The sequence below is a fragment of the Xyrauchen texanus genome, chromosome 7 (genome assembly GCF_025860055.1).
Source record: "Xyrauchen texanus isolate HMW12.3.18 chromosome 7, RBS_HiC_50CHRs, whole genome shotgun sequence".
NCBI lineage: Eukaryota > Metazoa > Chordata > Actinopteri > Cypriniformes > Catostomidae > Xyrauchen > Xyrauchen texanus.
Window position 1 is genome coordinate 41,309,640 of NC_068282.1, and position 20,526 is coordinate 41,330,165.

At 38.7% G+C, this 20,526-nt stretch overlaps 2 protein-coding genes across 6 annotated transcripts; one reads left to right on the forward strand and one right to left on the reverse strand.

Annotated features, from left to right (window-relative positions):
- Positions 1-619: 619 nt before the first annotated feature.
- On the forward strand, positions 620-12,071 carry tmem237b (transmembrane protein 237b). 4 transcript variants are annotated; one of them, XM_052130442.1, is made up of 15 exons: positions 745-764; positions 917-967; positions 4,342-4,363; positions 4,482-4,513; positions 4,637-4,650; positions 4,778-4,840; positions 6,261-6,386; positions 6,497-6,590; positions 6,733-6,893; positions 7,129-7,255; positions 10,211-10,402; positions 10,542-10,615; positions 10,717-10,813; positions 10,894-11,015; positions 11,877-12,071. In XM_052130442.1, exons 4-15 carry the CDS (start codon positions 4,506-4,508, stop codon positions 11,939-11,941), a joined length of 1,143 nt encoding a protein of 380 aa, XP_051986402.1. In that variant the 5' UTR covers positions 745-764; positions 917-967; positions 4,342-4,363; positions 4,482-4,505; the 3' UTR covers positions 11,942-12,071. The 4 variants fall into 4 exon arrangements, with proteins under 4 accessions (XP_051986399.1, XP_051986400.1, XP_051986401.1 ...); XM_052130439.1 differs by lacking the exon at positions 4,637-4,650 and having other exon boundaries at positions 620-764; positions 4,314-4,363; XM_052130440.1 differs by lacking the exon at positions 4,342-4,363 and having other exon boundaries at positions 620-764.
- On the reverse strand, positions 12,011-20,304 carry LOC127646645 (zona pellucida sperm-binding protein 4-like). 2 transcript variants are annotated; one of them, XM_052130428.1, is made up of 9 exons: positions 19,890-20,304; positions 19,209-19,399; positions 18,938-19,035; positions 14,293-14,450; positions 14,029-14,218; positions 13,595-13,739; positions 13,430-13,505; positions 12,364-12,477; positions 12,011-12,279 (listed from the first exon to the last, which is right to left on the reverse strand). In XM_052130428.1, exons 1-9 carry the CDS (start codon positions 20,239-20,241, stop codon positions 12,131-12,133), a joined length of 1,473 nt encoding a protein of 490 aa, XP_051986388.1. In that variant the 5' UTR covers positions 20,242-20,304; the 3' UTR covers positions 12,011-12,130. The 2 variants fall into 2 exon arrangements, with proteins under 2 accessions (XP_051986388.1, XP_051986389.1); XM_052130429.1 differs by having other exon boundaries at positions 12,038-12,287; positions 19,890-20,302.
- Between the last annotated feature and the right edge of the window lie 222 nt (positions 20,305-20,526).

Below are 20,526 nucleotides of genomic sequence, written 5' to 3' on the forward strand. Positions count from 1 at the left end.
GTTCAGGTTGCTCCAATGCATACCCCTTCAATGTAACCATGGGGACGCCGGTAGTAAGCCTTCTTTCCATCTTTCCGTGCTTTCTCAAAGGCCACAGCACAACGAGAGCATTTCGATCATGTCTTGTTAGGTCTTCCATGAATCTCACTCCACGCTCCTCGCATACTAAACATTTTTTCGTTTACTTCCAAAACGAAACCTGGTGTTTCCGCATCGTGAATAACAAAATGCTAGTAAAATTCAGTACAGCATAGGGATGCTCATTTCCGTTTGGAATTCGCCAGTCATAAAATTCGGCAAGTTTCTCAGCAGTGACGTCATCATACCAGGTTTCAGCAGTGACGTCAATTTGTAGGCAAACCCGGAAGTCTAATTCGCTATGGGTTCCCTATGGGATTTTCAAATGGGTTTTTCAGGTATGAGAGTGTATAATTTATGTTGTAGAAACAAATGTCTACGCATCGCCAAGTAATGTTTGCCACATACCTTATTTTACTCATAAGTTGAAACCCTCCATTATAAAAACCCATAGGGAACCCATGGTGAATTCACTTGTGTGTTTTGGGACTACAACCTGAATGTTTTTGCGCGCGTCCGATATTACGTCACGGAAGTGAGACACGCCCACTCGTCGCCAACGTCAACAAAAGACAACGTGCTAAACAAAATCTCAGACCAACAACAAAATGCGAATTCGAAGATAATCGAAAATGGTGTAGATAGCATTTGTAACACAACTAAAAACGATGGATACCGACGCAAAGGTTAGTTGCTCGCTTGGATGAAAAGTCTCGTGTCGTGTACAGTTAGTTTGTTGTTTAGCAGTTGCCCACATATATTTACTCTTTTCTAACGGAACAGATGGCTAATGTATTGTAGTTTGTTCAGATCTGTTGCTTTTGGTTGTTATGTCTAGGCTCCGAGCAGAAGGAAAAGAGATCTTCCCCCAATTCCTCAAGGACAGAGGGTAAGCCCATGAAATTCGTACCATATTTTACGTGCTTCTTTATGTAATGGCCCTGATTAGTACTCAAACTTCCCTTAACATTTGCATTTACGTTACAAATAAATCCATTTAAGATGGATTCAAGCTTTTTTTTTTTTTTAGAGTTCCCTTGCTTTAAAATTAATGACAAAGTCTTGGGAAACCTAGAAATATGAGGACATTTTTATTTCCAGGCATGGAAATAATTACAACTAATGAATCATTTACTTAATGGTCTGCTCTAAAATATCCCCTTTTCTTAATGTACTGTGTGTGTGTGTGTGTGTGTGTGTGTGTGTGTGTGTGTGTGTGTATATATATATATATATATATATATATATATATATATATATATATATATTATTAGTTGAAGTCAGAAGTTTACATACAACTTAGCCAAGTACATTTCAGTTTTACAAGCTCAGTTTTTCACAATTCCTTTCATTTAATCATAAAATACATTCCCTTTCTTAGGTCAGTTAGTATCATTGCTTTATTTTATGAATGTGAAATGTTGGGTCCTGGGTAGCTCAGGAAGTAAAGATGCTAACTACCACCCCTGGAGTTGCAAGTTTGAATCCAGGGCATACTGAGTGATTCCAGCCATGACTCCTAAGCAACCAAATTGGCACATTGGTTAACCTCTTCGTGGTCGCTATAATGTGGTTCTCACTCTTAGTGATGAGTTGTGCGTGGATGCCGCAGAGAATAGCGTGACGTCTCCACACGCACTAGGTCTCCACAATATTATGCACTACAAGCCACGTGATAAGATGTGCGAATTGACTGTCTCAGATGCAGAGGCAACTTAGATTCGTCCTTTGCCACCATGAGGACCTAGAGCGCATTGGAAATCGGCATGCCAAATTGGGGGAGAAAATGGGAGAGAGAGAAAAAAAAAAAGAAGAATGTGAAATGTCAGAAAAATAGTAGAGAGAATTATTTATTTCAGCTTTTATTTATTTCGTCACATTCCCAATGGGTCAGGAGTTTACATACACTTTGTAAGTATTTGGTAGCATTGCCTTTAAATTGTTTAACTTGGGTCAGACATTTTGGGTAGCCTTCCTTGCTGGAATTTTGGCCCCTTCCTTCTGACAGAACTGGTGCCACTGAGTCAGGTTTGTAGCACCCCTCCTTGCTCCCACATGCTTTTTTATTTCTGCCCACACATTCAATGGGATTGAGGTCAGGGCTTTGTAATGGCCACTCCAAAACCTTAAATTTGTTGTCCATTTTGTCACAACTTTGATGGTATGCCATGATAGGTCATTGTCCATTTGGAAGACCCATTTGCGACTGAGCTTTAACTTCCTGGCTGATGTCTTGAGATGTTGCTTCAATATATCCATATCATTTTCCTTCCTCATGATGCCATCTATTTTGTGAAGTGCACCAGTCCCTCCTGCAGCAAAACTGCAGGAGGGACTTCACAGTTGCTTCACAGTTGGGATGGTTTTCTTCGGCTTGCAAGCCTCACCTTTTTTCCTCCAAACATAACGATGGTCATTATGGCCAAACAGTTGCATTTTTGTTTCATCAGAACAATGGACATTTCTCCAAAAAATAAGATCTTTTTCCCCATTTGTAATTGCAAACTGTAGTCTGGCTTTCTTATGGTAGTTTTGGAGCAGTGGCTTCTTCCTTGCTGAGCAGCCTTTCAGGTAATGTCGATATAGGACTTATTTTACTGTGGATATACACTCACCTAAAGGATTATTAGGAACACCATACTAATACTGTGTTTGACCCCCTTTCGCCTTCAGAACTGCCTTAATTCTACGTGGCATTGATTCAACAAGGTGCTGAAAGCATTCTTTAGAAATGTTGTCTTCTGCTGTTGTAGCCCATCCGCCTCAAGGTTGTGCGTGTTGTGGCTTCACAAATGCTTTGCTGCATACCTCGGTTGTAATGAGTGGTTATTTCAGGCAAAGTTGCTCTTCTATCAGCTTGAATCAGTCGGCCCATTCTCCTCTGACCTCTAGCATCAACAAGGCATTTTCGCCCACAGGACTGCCGCATACTGGATGTTTTTCCCTTTTCACACCATTCTTTGTAAACCCTAGAAATGGTTGTGTGTGAAAATCCCAGTAACTGAGCAGATTGTGAAATACTCAGACCGGCCCGTCTGGCACCAACAACCATGCCACGCTCAAAATTGTTTAAATCACCTTTCTTTCCCATTCTGACATTCAGTTTGGAGTTCAGGAGATTGTCTTGACCAGGACCACACCCCTACATGCATTGAAGCAACTGCCATGTGATTGGTTGATTAAATAATTGAACAGGTGTTCCTAATAATCCTTTAGGTGAGTGTAGCTACTTGTATACATGTTTCCTCCAGCATCTTCACAAGGTCCTTTGCTGTTGTTCTGAGATTGATTAGCACTTTTCGCACCAAACTACGTTCATCTCTTGGAGACAGAATGTGTCTCATTCCTAAGCGGTATGATGGCTGCATAGTCTCATGGTGTTTATACTTGCGTACCATTGTTTGAACAGATGAACGTGGTACCTTCAGGCATTTGGAAATTGCCCCCAAGGATAAACTAGACTTGAAAAGGTCCACAATTGTTTTGGCTGATTTCTTTAGATTTTCTCATGATGTCAAGCAAAGAGGCATTGAGTTTGAAGGTAGGTCTTAAAATACATCCACTGGTTCACCTCCAATTCAGTACACCTCCTATCAGAAACTAATTGCTTGATTAAAGGCTTGATATAATTTTCTGGAATTTTCCAAGCTGTTTAAAGGCACAGATATCTTGGCGTATGTAAACTTCTGACCCACTGGAATTGTGATTATAATCAATTAAAAGTGAAACAATCTGTCTGTAAATAATTGTTGGAAAAATTACTTGTGTCATGCACAAAGTAGATGTCTTAAACGACTTGCTAAAATTAAATCAATATGGAGTGGTTAAAAAAAAAAAAGAGTTTTATTGACCTAAGTGTTTGTAATTTCTGATTTCAACTGAAAAAAAAAAAAATATATATATATATATATCTATCCTTATCCAGTAATCACAAACAACTTTAAAAATCATGTAAATTCATTGGTGAAAAAGTATAGGAGCCCAGCTGTTAATTAGTAAGTGAAAATGAATATATATTTATGTCAAAGAATATATATTTTTCTTTGGTAATCATCGGTATATAAGGGTGTGTCAGAAGATTGAATAACACTATTTGATCCTGGCTCCTTAGTGGCTCCTCCCTTACTCTCATAATCCTGCTTCTTGGCAGATGCCCATCTCAGATTTAGACTTGCATTAATCCTTGGTATAAGTGCACTGAGGTGTGTATGCATAAATGTCAACATTTCTGACAGCTCCCTTGTATTCCCTTGTATGCTGAAGTGGAAGAGCAAAAAAAGATGATGTAAGTTTATTAGACACAATAATACACATATGCCTGAAGTGTGTAAACAGTAAGAATTTTGTTGTTTTATGACTTGAGCTATTTTTTCCTAATATAGTATTAACTTTTAACATTTCAGCGGGGACCACGTGCACTTCCATCTATGCCAAGGTAAGATCAACTCGACTCGTAGAGTAACACATTGTTTATATTTTACCTTACATAATTAAAGAAAGCGGCATTCTGACACTCTTATTTCATTCATCTTTCTTCATTATGCTTACAAACACACAGTCAAGACACAGCAGGTAATAACTTGCAAATTTCATGGCAGTGTGACCAAAAACCCTTCCGTTATTATTTTCAAAAATGTTGTTGAATGGTGTTTTTGATAATGCACTTTTGATTAATGAGTCCTTCTGTTGTCCTGCACAGAAGAGATACCTGCCCCAAAGAGTATGAAAAAGAAAGCCAAAAGAGATGTGGAGAAACCTGATGGTGAGCTCAGATGAGATGCATATAATCACACAATATATCTAATTTCAGCTCCTTCAGCTTGACACATACAGGTGAAACTCGAAAAATTAGAATATCGTGCAAAAGATTCTGAATTTGGGGAAGCTGTAAGCCATAATCATCAAAATAATATCAAATAAAGGCTTGAAATATCTTACTTTGCTTGTAATGAGTCTATATAATATATTAGTTTCACCTTTTAAGTTGAATTACTGAAATTAATGAACTTTTGCACGATATTCTAATTTTTCGAGTTTCACCTGTACAGTGTGGATTTACTGTATAATTCGAAATGAATCTTTCTTCTCTTATCAACTTCATCAATTTATTTGTTCATCAATGCCAAATTACAAATTGTGAACATAAATATGGAAAAAGAAGTCTTTGTACTGTATGTACAATGTCACATAATTACTCTTATGTTTTTAAATATCAGTATTATTAGATGTAATTATGAATTGAATATTGGTGTCTTTCATTATAATGCAGTTTATAAAAGCAATAAGCTACTCAAGGTAGTATTTTAATATAAGTACACCATGTTTTTTTGTTTGTTTATTTTTTTCACCAAGGGAGTTTTTGTGGCTAATTGAAAAAATAGTTCACCCAAGAATGAAAATTATCTCATCATTTACTCACCATCATCCCATCCCACATGTGTATGATTGTTTTCTTCTGCTGAACACAAAGAAATCTTTTTAGAAGAATATTTCAGCTCTGTAGGTCCATACAATGAAAGTGAATGGTGGTCAGAAATTTGAAGGTAAAAAAGCTCATTAAAACAGCTTAAAAGTAATCCATATGACTTAGAAGCAATATTATAGGTGTGGATGAGAAACCGATAAATATTTAAGTCCTTTTTTTTTTTTACTATGTCCACTTTCACATCCAAATTCTTCATATTTGTTTTTGGCAATTTGCATTCTTTGTGCATATCGCCACCTTCTAGGCAGGGAGGAGAATTTATTGTAAAAAAGGACTTAAATATTGATCTGTTTCTCACCAACACATCATATCGCTTCTGAAGATATGGATTTAACCACTGGAGTCGTGTCGATTACGTTTATGCTGCCTTTATATGCTTTTTGGAGCTTCAAAGTTCTGGTAACTATTCACTTGCATTGTATGGATCTACAGAGCTGAAATATTCTTCTAAATATATTTGTTTGTTTTCTACAGAAGAGAGAAAATCATACACCTCTGGGATGGCATGAGGGTGAGTAAATTATTTACATTTTTGTGTAAACTGTCCCTTTAAGAGATTTATGTACCTAGCTTTTTAAAGGATGTGAATAGAATCTCTAAAGTAGTGCAGTACACTAAATTTGAAAGTGTTATATTGCTATAGTTGTCCAATCTGTGTGTACTCGTGATGAGGTGTATTCCCTCTTGACCTCTGTAGATGGTGGAATGGAAATGGGAGGGCTGGCCAGTTGCAGAGAGTCTGAAAATCAAGAGCCTTTGACCCCAGAGCCTCTAGACAATCCACCACAGAGGAGAAAAAAGAAGAAGAAAGCACAGGCTATTGGTAAATACGCTAAATTCATGCCCTGTTATTATCTCTATAAGTGTAAGGACTTTTTAAACATAGACATGATCCACAATGCAACATAATGATGGCCTGCTCTTATTATTCAGATGTTGAAAGAGATCAGACAGACCTTGTGTCAAATGGAGATATGATGGATCAGAACACTGATGAAGAGGTGACAAGGAAACCAAAAAAGAGGAAGTGAGTTGATGTCTTTTAGGACAATAAGGAAAATAAGGAAGGTTCTGGTTATTTATGTGAGATGCTATTTGTATTTGTAAGACCCATCCTGATTTAATTTGCCCTATAATGAATGCTTTCATCTCTCTCTCTCTTTCTACAGAGTGAAGCCTAAAGTGACAGATACACAGTCCAACAATGAACTAGATGTCGAAGATGATGACATCATTACAGACCCCCAGATGCCGGTCCCTCAGCATTCATTGTTCTCTGCTCCTCAAGGGCAGAGCCAGCCTGTGGGGAAGGTGTTCATTGAGAAGAGCCGTAAGTGTCATGCAAACGCAAAATGAAGTCAGTTAGTATGAATATGAGCTGCATATATTTGTTTACGAGTGTTTGCAGATTTTTAAGTTGCAACTTTAAGTTTGTGACAAATTCTGACAATGACCACATTTCTACTTTAAAGTATATGTACTTTAAAGTGTATATACTGTATGCATGTTACACTTTATGTCAGATAAAGGTTGTGTAAGTTGTGACGATGTTTGTTTGGTGGCAGATCGTTTTCAAGCAGCTGAGCGAGTGGACCATTGGAAGCCCAGCAGCCAGATGGAGCAGAGCTTTATGGACATTCATTCCATGTGGACAACTAGAGATGTGTCTATGAGAGTACACAGCGGCTTCAGGTGTCTTTTCTTTACATTAGATTTGAATTGCCACTTAATTAAATACATATCATCTATATAGCCACATTCACACATTAAATTGCAGTAATACTGCTGGATTCCTTTTTCTGTTAATTGTAACGCAAAAAACAAAAACGCAAGAGCTTTTCGCCTTTTATCCATTTTGCCACCATTCACACAGCACCAAATGCTGTTAAAGTCTGTGATATCATTTCCTGGAAAAGCTTTTGGTATACATGTGTATACTTCATTACTGCAATCACTTACTGTTCCTGTAGGCAAATTTCTTCAACCGTTTTGATGAAAAGAAGGGCTTTAGTTACTCTGTCCAATTTGATTACTTTTTTTGACTTGGGAGTCACAGGCATAAAATAGTGCAAAATAATTGCTCCATCTCCGTCAGCACATTTTGATTGGCCGAAAGCACAGTTCTTACGTCCGCATGTCCTGTCCTCAAACGTGCTGGAATCAGTTATCCAATGGCTATTTATGGCTAATCTAAACTTCAACTTTAAGGTGATTATTTAATTTTTTTAGCCAATAGCATCACCAAGTGGTGCAGAAATTACACATTTCATCTTTTCTTTTTTTTTTTAAAGTCAGTTAAGCTATTTGGTTGATATCGTTTACACACAAAACAGCTTACAGGAGTAGTTCACCCAAAAATTAAATAAATAATTTACTCTCCCTCATGACTTCCCATATGTGTATGATTTTCTTTTTTTCAGAAGAACATAAAGGCAGCATAAAAGTAATCCAGAAGACTCCAGTGGTTAAATCCATGTCTTCAGAAGCTATATGAGAAACAGATCAATATATATATATACAGGTGAAACTCGAAAAATTAGAATATCGTGCAATAGTTCATTAATTTCAGTAATTCAACTTAAAAGGTGAAACTAATATATTATATAGACTCATTACAAGCAAAGTAAGATATTTCAAGCCTTTATTTGATCTAATTTTTATGATATGGCTTACAGCTTATGAAAACCCCAAATTCAGAATCTCAGAAAATTAGAATATTACATGAAATCAATTAAAAAAAAAAGGATTTTAAATACAGAAATGTCAGCCCTCTGAAAAGTATAATCATGCACATGTACTCAGTACTTGGTTTGGGCCCCTTTTGCATTAATTACTGCCTCAATGCGGCGTGGCATGGATGCTATCAGCCTGTGGCACTGCTGAGGTGTTATCGAAGACCAAGATGCTTCAATAGCGGCCTTCAGCTCTTCTGCATTGTTTGGTCTCATGTCTCTCATCTTTCTCTTGGCAATGCCCCATAGATTCTCTATGGGGTTCAGGTCAGGCGAGTTTGCTGGCCAATCAAGCACAGTAATACCATGGTCATTGAACCAGGTTTTGGTACTTTTGGCAGTGTGGGCAGGTGCCAAGTCCTGCTGGAAAATGAAGTCAGCATCTCCATAAAGCTTGTCTGCTGAAGGAAGCATGAAGTGCTCTAAAATGTCTCGGTAGACGGCTGCGTTGACTCTGGACTTAATAAAGCACAGTGGACCAACACCAGCCGATGACATGGCTCCCCAAACCAACACAGACTGTGGAAACTTCACACTGGACTTCAAGCATCTTGGATTGTGTGCCTCTCCATTCTTCCTCCAGACTCTGGGACCTTGGTTTCCAAATGAGATGCAAAATTTGCTCTCATCAGAAAAGAGGACTTTGGACCACTGAGCAACAGACCAGTTCTTTTTTTCTTTAGCCCAGGTAAGACGTTTGACATTTGAAGCCCATGTCCAGGACCCGTCTGTGTGTGGTGGCTCTTGATGCAGTAACTCCAGCCTCAGTCCACTCCTTGTGAAGCTCCCCACACATTTGAATGGCCTTTTCCTGACAATCCTCTCCAGGCTACGGTCATCCCTGCTGCTTGTGCACCTTTTTCTTCCACACTTTTCCCTTCCACTTAACTTTCTATTAATGTGCTTTGATACAGCACTTTGAGAACATCCAACTTCTTTTGCAATTACCTTTTGAGGCTTTCCCTCCTTGTGGAGGGTGTCAATGATGGTTTTCTGCACAACTGTCAGGTCAGCAGTCTTCCCCATGATTGTGAATTCAACTGAACCAGACTGAGAGACCATTTAAAGGCTCAGGAACCCTTTGCAGGTGTTTAGCTGATTAGAGTGTGACACTTTGAGCCTACAATACTGAACCTTTTCACAATATTCTAATTTTCTGAGATTCTGAATTTGGGGTTTTCATAAGCTGTAAGCCATAATCATCAAAATTATATCAAATAAAGGCTTGAAATATCTTACTTTGCTTGTAATGAGTCTATATAATATATTAGTTTCACCTTTTAAGTTGAATTACTGAAATTAACTGAACTTTTGCACGATATTCTAATTTTTCGAGTTTCATCTGTGTGTGTGTGTATATGTATGTATGTATATATATATATATATATATATATATATATATATATATATATATATATATATATATATATTATATTATATTATTATTATTTTTTACTATAAATCTCCACTTTAAAATAGCTTTCCTAAGTGCTCTAAAAGTTATTTTGTTTTTGGGATTAACGTTCTTTGTGCATATCGCCACCTACTGGGCAGGGAGGTGAATTTATAGTTTAAAAAAAGGACATCAATATTGATCTGTTTCTCCCCCACACCTCTCATATTGTTTCTGAAGACATGGGTTTAGCAACTGGAGACGTATGGATCACTTTTATGTTGCCTTTAAGTGCTTTGAGTTTCAAAGTTTTGGACCCTGTTGGCATTGTATGGACCTACAAAGCTGAGCCATTCTTCTAAAAATCTTGGTTTGTGTTCAGCAGAAGAAAGTCATACACATCTGGGATGGCATGTAAATAAGAATTTTCATTTTTTGGGTTAACTATCCCTTTAAGTACTTTGTCTATCCTACATCTGCATAAAACCTGTTTTCCAAATCTTTTCTGTTCTCATTACACAGGGTTGTTGGTTTGTTTTCTCATGGCTTCCTGGCTGGTTATGCTGTGTGGAACATAATCCTGGTCTATGTGTTGGCTGGTGAACAAATGAGAAATCTTTCCAACCTTCTTCAGCAGTATCATACTCTGGCCTACCCTGCACAATCCCTGCTCTACCTGCTGCTGGCACTCAGCACTGTTTCTGCCTTTGACAGGTGGACCACCTATATGAAATGTCTTTTCACATGGACCAAAACAATACTGTAGCCACATTCAAGTATTTGCAGATGTCTGAGACCTTAAATCGGAGTCCCCTAAGAGTAAACTAATCTAGTCTCTCTTTTTCATATGTAGGTTGAATTTGGCTAAAGCTCCTGCGGCCATGCGCAGTTTACTAACCCTGAATCCGGTGGCACTTGCTTCCCTCTGTGAGTTTGTAACATACCCTTTTGGAAATGGATTTATATACTAATTTAAAAGATGTTTGAACATTTAGAGATTATTAAATGTATACATTTTTATTTTTCAGTGTACTTCTCTGCACTTGTTTTATCATTGAGCCAGCAGATGACTAGCGATCGCATTAATCTCTATAATCAATACTCCAGCTTAAATGTGACACTGTGGTAAGACCTTATTCACTAGTGCATGATGGATAAATTGCCTACAGTAATCAGACCTGAGACGTTTATGTCTCTTTTCACAGGCAGCCAGGCTCAGAGCGTACCATCCTGTACCCCTGGCTCATAGTGAACCTGGTGGTCACTCTGCTAGTCGGGTTGGCCTGGGTTTTGATGTCAACAAGCCCAGATATTGACCACACAGAAGGTATATGCAACAAGAAGCCCTAGTGCAGTTTTCTGTTGATTGGTGGCTATGTTCAGAATGAAATGGCATACTGCTTACTGCTTTTAAGTTAATGATAAACATTTTAAAGACTAGAATACCTTGTCACATGACCTCACTACATGTTTAAAGTGGCATCCTCTGAAAACTTATTTTGCTTGAACAATCGCCTTGACTCTTGGCATTTTAAATTATTTACATTTATTCATTTGGCAGGTACTTTTATCCAAACCAAATGAGAAGTACAATAGAAGTGATTCATCCCAAGGAGGCAGCAATAAGAAGTGCATTAATGCAAAGTTGCAAATTGCCTAGAGAAGCATATGTAGCACTTGAAGGCTGGGGGTTGCAGAGCCATTGGTTGTTCTGAAAAGCATCGATGCCTTGAATTTGATGAGCAACCATTATGGTTTAATGAGGCATGACATCCACTCTCTTTGGCTCATTAAAGACCATTAATCCTGCTGCATTCTGGATCAGTTGCAGTGGTTTGACTGTACATGCAGGGAGGCCTGTCTGAAGAGCATTACAGTAGTCCAGTCCAGATATTACTAGAGCCTGGGCAAGAGTTCTTTAATCAAGAATGACACAAAGATGTTAAAAAAATACAAATTCCTTAAGATTTATTTAACTCTGGAAATGTGAGGTCAAGATGAGTGCATAGCATTATACCACAGAGCATGCTTGGATACTTCAATCATTTTGGGAACGTACTTGTATTCCATGCATACATTAGTATAAACTGCAGCAATAGTATTTTATTCTGACCATAGCCTGTATACAAATTTAAATTCTAATGTTTCCATTGTTTAAATAACAGAATATGCATGTCTTTTTCCTTAGAGTTTTTAATGTCAATGGAAGTGGACTATGCAAAAGAAGAGGAGAAAGGAAACATCACTGCTTAATGCAGCTTTTTATCCATTTTTGGATAAATACATACATGGTTGAAAGATTTGTCATTGTGTATATAATAATATGGTCACATGCTTGCCCACTGTGAGGTCTCTGCAATAAATGTTTTCCAATTATCCAGTCTTTGTCTTCATGATTACTGAACCGTAGAAAGTGATCACACAAGAGAGGCCATAACATTGTCATTTTATTTCAAATGAAACTATACAATAAATCATACTGGAGCAGGCGGAGGTTGAGGTTTGGACCGCTGTATTAAAACGGCCAACACAAGTCCACAAACACCAAACCCAGTGAGAGCTGCGGTCACCCATAATACATAAGCTAATGTCTGTGGGACTAGAAGGAAAAAGGTAAAATATCTTCAGTTGTTTAAAAGGCTGTACATGTCTTCAAAAATGATTGCATTTTTTACCTTCTTCCTCAGTTAGGTTCTCCAAAACAGGCAAATCGGAGAGAAGAATGACCTTGCCACTGGAAACCAGAACTTCCTCCTCAAAAGCCCTCAGTTCATGTGAAATTGACCTTCCTAAAAAAGGACAGGAAAATAGAAAAAATGAAGTCAACATTTACTTAAAGGAACAGTTCACCCAAAAAATTAACTCATTTACTCACCTTCATGCAATCCCAGAGGTGTAGGACTTTCTTCAAAATATCTTTGTTTTTTTATTCTGCAGAAGACTCTTTCAGCTCTGTAGGTCCATACAATGCAAGTGAATAGTGACCAGACCTGCCAAGCTAAAAAGTTATCCATATGACTCCAGTGGTTAAATGAATGTCTTCTGGAGCAATATAAATCACTTTGGGGTGATATTTTAACTATAAATCTTCACTTTCACATTCTGAAATTGAAGATTAGTAAAAAAAAAAGGACTTAAATATTGATCTTTTTCTCACCCACACCGATCATATTGCTTCAGAAGACATTAATTTATCCACTGTAGTTGTATTATTTATGCTGCCTATGTGATTTTTGCAGCTTTAAAAGAGGTGTGGTCACTATTCACTTGCATTGTATGGACCTACAGAGCAGAGATATTCTAAAAATCATTGTGTTCTGCAGAAGTCAGTCATGCACATCTGGGATGGCATGAGGGTGAGTAAATTAGTGAAATATCCCTTTAACACATTCCTGATTAAATATTCAAATGGTGCATGTTATTATTATTATTATTATTTTTTAAATCTATCAAATCCTGTGTTCCGCCTCAAATGACTGTCCTTTTTGGCTGAAATCTCAAAGCCCTGTTCTTTTTAAACCACTTCCCTACAACCACCAGTCATATACATACATACATACCTACCTTCCAGTTTACGTGATCCAAACAATTTCAGATGGATAAAATAAAGTTTTGCCTTGCATTTTTAGGAAATAGGTCACATTAGGGAAGTAAAATGGTTTCGAGCACTGTTTCACTTTAAGACAGCTAGGTCACAAGGACCTTCCCAAGTTGCCTTGTAAAAACCTCAGCTGTACTCACTTGTCCTGCCACAGCTGGGCTCACAGGACTCCCTGGCAGAGGAGTGGCAAAGAGACGTAGAGCAGTGAATGAAGACCTGTAAAAGAGCCGGGGTTGAAACCCATTTGATAGAGCTAGAGAGAGAAGGAGGGGGATATAAAGATATAGACAAAAGGGCAGACACACCGGTTCCTGCAAAGGTACAAGAGATGACTGGTTTACAAAGGTGAACATCTTCAGGACGAATCGTCTGAAGTGAGATGGGTGCTGCAGCCCTGACTCTCCAAGAGGAATGATTGTGGTAAGGTAATGGTCATCTTTATAAGTGCAGCTAGGATGAAGAGAAAAACAGAAAAAAGGCATCACTTGAATGATCTTTGTAGCATAATTTTTGGAGTTTCAAAAGTTAAAATGTCCACATTAATGCGCGTGGCAATTATACATTTCCAACAAGGCTTTTCCATGACCCAGAATTCCAGGTAATACAGTATAGGCACATTCGGATTTCTTAAAAGAATCAGGATTAACAATTTTACATACATACATACATATTCAGAATATCCTTGGCTTGTGCATATAAACATGGTACAGTAATTGATTTTGCAACTAGCAAAGTTTACCCATCAACTACCAGGTCCCATTGGGGCAGGCTCAGTGGTTCCTTGGAGAACGTGGCCCAGCAGTGGTCCAGGACAAGGATAATATTTGGGTCAGTCAGTTCCAGAATCCGCACCTCCACATATACAGGTTCTCTCAATAGTTTAGTAACAGGGTAGTCCAACTCTGAGTAGTACGAGGTATACATATCCCCTAAAATAAACAAGGAGATTTGTGAATGAATGGTTGGTTATGCTGGGAAGGATTTATTTTTAGATTGTGCTTACCATCAGTGCATCCTTTAGTGGTGCACTGTCCACTGGCGAGTCTGAGCTCCACTCTCAGAGGGCCTTGCTGCAAGACATGAGGAGGAGGGGGAACCTTATTTAACTCAACCACCAGAGCCTCAACTGCGGTTCCCGAATACCTACACTGGAATTTCAGCCTGCAAGACAAGGGCAGTGTTAATATACAGGGTTCCTACTCCTTTTGACTAAGGAATTTCCAGACATAAATACATTTATATACATTTCCTATAGTATGAAAAAAAAACAGCCACAAGCACCAATGATCAGGGTTCAGGCTGTTTGGAAAAGTGGAGAAAACTACCAAATTGCCTAATTTAAAAGAAAAGATCTGTCAGGGGCAAAGTAATTTAATTACAAAGCACTCATTACATTGTAGGTATGGGGTTCGCAGATTACAAAGATTAGAGGAACGAAGCGTATACAAGTCCACATGCCACAGTTAAAAAGAACAAAGCATGTTTTATATATATATATATATACACACACACACACACACACACACACACACACACACACACACACAACTAGAGACACTCAACAGAACTTTGACAGACTCTGATGGGTTTCCACCTTATTTAGCAGCCCAAATCTAACCCATCGGAGTCTGTTAAAGTTCTGTTTGGTGTCTCTATTAGAGGTTGGCCAATAGTGGATTTTGGCGATATCAATAAAGATGGTGAGAAAGGCAGTGTAAGATATAAAATCTTGATGTCTAATAATTTTCTGTGTGTGTGCAACCTTTTTAGCTGAACACTCCAGTTTCCTTTAATGGTCAGTTCACTAATTAGGGGACCAGAGAAAACCTGATGCAAAGTTTTCTACCAATTTGGTGACTCGTCCGGGATCTCTCCAGACAGGTAAGGTCAATATATTTAATTGAAAATGGTCCTGTCTGCTGAGAGATCGAAATAGATAAATTCAATTGTGAGATCCTGTATTAGGGACCTCTTCTATAAGACATGTTTTTGCCCAATCTCCTGACAGGAAGAAGGTTTATACCTTACTTACAAATACGTTGATTTAACAGAAAAGACTAAATTAAAATTGTGTGATCTCCTATTAGGGACCTCTTCTATAGGAGACGTTTTTGCCCCATCTTTTGATAGGAAGAGGGTTCACACACTACTTACTAGTATGTTAATCTAAGAGTTATCCCTATTCTTCTGAAGAATAGGAAGGGAACGAGGAATTGTTCCAAATATTACAAATTAAAGTCTGCTTTCGTGATTTGCAAATCTATACTAGTAGTATAAATAATATACTACCAACACGGTGATGTTATGGGTTCAGAAATAAGCCGCCCATTACCTGACGAAACTCCAAAACAATGGATGTTCCGTAATAATCAGGGTTATAACACGGAACCTTATATCAGTAATCTGGACAGATGTTCAGAAGATAAAAACGCAGTTAGACCCATATCCTAGGGATGGCTCATTTAGTGATCGGTTCATGAGTGAATTCAAATCCATGGTTAAAAGGAGGGTGGGGGGGACCTGCAGTGGGAATTAATGGTGTCCCCGTTAAGGGTCAAATGACATCTACATTACCAGTTACGTCGGCAGACAATCAAACCTTATTCAATATGCTAAATTTTGTGCTTTTGCCTGACTCTCCCATCTGCCTACTGTGCCATGATCTGATGCATAAAATTGGAGCTAAAATAACTTGATTCTAATTCACTGCAACTACTGTTTCCCTCAGTATATTGTCAGTCCGTATATACACAGGACACTGTGGAGAAGTTTGCATCTCAACATAGGTCAACACTTCTGCTGCAAAACAGGAATTGCTCAACGTCAACCCAGCGCTGTGGGCTGCCCACAAAGATGAGGCGGGCCTCATTGACTGTGCCAGTCTCACCGGTTACGCAGCCCCTGTTCACATTCACCTACGGAGGTCAACAGTCCAGATTGCCCCATGGATTTACAGACTCGCCTACGGTGTTTTCTACTGTAGTGCATGCTACTCTGAGGGACACCCAAGTTACCACCACAAACCTGTCTGCTAAAGTATGCTGATGACATCCTGGTTTCCGGCCCCGATGCCAGCTGTCATGTACAGCTGCATCAACTATTGTATGCAATATACTAGCAAAGGCTGGTTTCAAGGCATCCAAAGAAAAGCTGAAGTGGGTGAAACCAAAAGTTGACTATCTGGGTCACGAGCTGCAAAAAGGAAAAGTTTGTCTCTCCACAGACAGAAAACAATTACCATGCTTCAACACCCGAAAACAAAGACTCAAATGCAAAGTTTTCTGTGTTTAGTCAAGTATTGTAGAGCATGGGGCCAACCTGCTCATTATACGACAAAATGCTGAGAAAAGCCACACTCTCAGGGGTCGAGGAACCTATAACGTGGACTGCGGAGATGGACATGGCTTTCAAACATCTACGCAACAGCCTCAGCTATCCACCAGCCCTGGGCTTACCGAACTATGGTGAACCTTTTCATTTGTATGTGCACGAAGCAGCAGGCACAGCACCAGTGATCCTTGCTCAGTCTCACGGTGGAGCATACAGACCAGTGGCGTACTTGTCAAAACCCTTGTCGCCCAAGGCCTCCCTGCATGTTGTTTGCTCCAGTTGGTGTGGCCACTCTTATGAATCAGGTAGAAATGAATAGGTTTGATTTGGTTAAGTTTATGAACAACACGATGAAGGTAATGGAAAGTGTAAAAGAGGAGCTCCGAGAGCTGCGCCTGGGAGGCTGTGGCTCAGGTGGTAGAGCGGATCGGCTACCAATCACAAGGTTGGTGGTTCGATTCCCAGCCCACATGACTCCACATGCCGAAGTGTCCTTGGGCAAGACACTGAACCCCAAGTTGCTCCCACTGGCAGGCTAGCGCCTTGCATGGCAACTCTGTCACCATTGGTGTGTGAATGTGAGTGTGGATGGGTGACTGGGACACAGTGTTGGGACACAGTGTTAGGGTAAGGTTAAAAAAAAAGCGCTAAATAAGTGTAGACCATTTAATGGCGCTCCAGAACAGGATGGTTACACCCGTTAACCGCTGCTCAAGGAGAAGTATGTGTTATGGTAGGAGAAGCATGTCGTACATAAATCCCGGAAGAGGATGGAGCAGGAGGAATCAAACAACAAGGTATTAAAAAGATTTATGAGATTGTAAAAAGAACACAGGAGCGGACCACCAATGGAGATTATGATTTTTCATGGTTGTGGATATTCATGTATAAAATTTTACATGTAGCATTGATTATAATCATTATATTTGTTGCATTCGCTTTACTTGCTTGTGGCCCTGAATAATAGCAACGATCGGAAGGATGATCCGAACACATGCAACCACAGCTGTTCGATACATTGCAATGAGTGAGTAAGATGGATTCAAGCAACAATATCCATGTTATGAGATATTGAATGAAGGAAATTTTTTACGTAAAGCAGGTGATCCCTTCGTGATCAAAGTGGCCAATGCAAGACATCAAATCTTCATGTCTAATAATTTTCTGGGTGTGTGCAACCTTTTTAGCTGAACACTCAATTGTCAGTTCCCTTGTACAGATATGCAGATGTGGTCTGACCTTTGTAACTGACGACTCATCTGTCTTCTAGACCTTTGTTTTAAGATCACATCATTTCCCTTATCTTTTCATTGACAAAGGCACTGAGACTGTATATAAACCCTAGACTTAACAGAATAAAGCAGCAGAATGAAATGAAGCACTTGCTATCTGTCATTCCTCTTCCCTCAATGCTTAGAGGCACACAGCAAAGCATGCAGACTGAAGCAAACAACAACTTAGTGGACCAGAGAAATCTTCTAAACAGAATGCAAAGTTTCCTAACAGGCAGATAACTATAGGTCGATTTAATAGGTTTTTAAAATCTATTTATAGAAGGCTACAAAATAAACTTCCAAGTCTTTCCTAAGTATTGGCAGGCACAGACATAGTGGCAACAAAATATCCAAAATTTAAAAAAAAAAACGATTCAGTTTGTGTAACCAAAATTAATAAAAAATTAAATATATAAAAAAAGATTGACCATAACAAGCACGAAATACACCCTTATTTTGTGGCTCTTATTTTGAAATGGAGACTTTGTTCTGACACACCATGTTTCAATAGTCACTTTCTAGACACTTTTCATTTCACTCACTTCAATTTAGAACATGTGATTCATCCAACCAATATAACCAAATCTGTACTGAAGTGAGAATTCTCCAGCGCTGGACACAGAGGAACATGGAGTCAAAAAATTATAATTGACAGAGTTAGCCAATAACAGATAGTTCCAAAAAGCAACTATCGGCACAGATTAATCTGTGAAACTGATAAGTCGATCTACCGCTGGTGTCTAGGACTTTGCAGCCCACATTGCAGCCCACATACTAGGCAGAAAGAAAAAAGGGTTCCGGCAACTTCTGTGCTTGGACCCCTTATTAGTTTCACTAGACATTTTCATGAATTTTTCAGGCTTGAGATTTTTTTTTTTTTTTATAAATTCCCTAATATTTCCAGGTTATCCAATGACTTTGGGAACCTTATCAATTACAGCTTACTGTGACAGAAGGTACTTGCTACCAATAACAAACAGGCCAGCATCAATCTTATTTCAAAAGTGAGACCAAAAGAACATGTGATGAGATGAGCTCCCTCACTCATAAGCACTGTCTCTTGTGAGTGATCCGTGGGGCCCAATGCCAACTTCGTACACCGAAGACATCATGTTCTCATAAATAACAGATCCGCTTTCTTCCTGAAAGAAAGCACAGGTGAAAAGAAAAGAAATTGGAAAAATGGAGGTAGCAGTGAACGTGTAAATAACCCCCATTCTCAGATCTTATATGGAAAAATGTAATATCTACCTCACTTATTAATTGCTTGCTTTCTCTCGCAACTATGACTAAATTTCACACCATTTATACCCACATTCATTCTAGTGCCACAGGAGCTGACGGGAAACTGATAGATGGCAAAGCTGGCAGTACGGTCAACAGAAGCGCATTGTCCACTGGGGTCATCCTCCAGCATCTGGATGGAGTCTAGACTTATACGTGGCAGGGTGGCATCTTGAGCAACCACCAATACAAACTGCCCATCCCTTGTGCACTGCAGGGTAACTGGCATAGACAGGAACAAAAATGTCTTAAACATTCTGTACACAATCAATACTTGAGACGCCAATCATTCACATTCGCATGTATCCTTTGTAAAAAATATACCAGTTTAACTCTGGTATTTGTAGCTAGATCAATGTAAATCATTGATAGTTCCTAAAATGATAAAATGTAACTAGTTTCTATAAAACCAAAATATGGTATTTGTTTAATTAAAATGACTAAATCCACTTGTTTAATATTAAAATATAAAACTCTACAGTTAGTGTTACTGTTCATTGTAGTTTAACAGCACTAACAAAAAAAAAATACCATGTTTTTTTGGACATGGTACCATGGTAATGCCATTGTTTTGGGACATTTGGGCTCAAATATGTAAATATCATGCCACAGTACTTTTTGTAAGGAAGTCTTTAAACTGCCAACACCTAAATATTCTATACAAATCAAGCATTTCCATGCTGTTATGCAGAATTACAGCATTGTTGTTTACCTGCCTTGCCATAGTAGCAGCGCTGTCCATCGTGACAGCAGCTGATGGCCTCGCATTCAGCAGGGGTGATGTCGGGCTCTCCACACTCAATGCGCGCATACTGCTCCACCACACAGCGCTGAGATCGAGAGGAGGAGGACAACTGGCCCTGAGGGTCACTCATGTCGGGAGGAAACACCTCCTGGGGGTTATACAGCTCTTGCTGGGGGGATTCTTTCAGTGGAGGCAAAATGGGTGAAAATGATAAACCACCGGCCTGATATTTCGGCATGTGCCAGGGGAGCTGAGGGTCCTGGGCGTTGCTCAAATATACACTAAGTGTAAACGCAATTAATGCTATGATTATCAACATTTTTTGCGGATTTCTTTAGCGAAGTAAACTATTTTTCCTGTGTGTCTCATTTAAAGAGTTCATAACGAGCCTAGTTATCACGAGCTCCGCCCCGTTAATAATTAACAAGCATTTATTTGTGTGCTAATGAAAACTAGACAATATTTTATTGTCGCACATTCACAGTTTTACAAATAAAAATAAAGTAAATAAATACATATGATGCATAGGGTCTATATAGACATGAAATTATGAAAGTACTTCAAATATTAATTTTTTAACAAAAGTGTATTTTATTAAGTTATA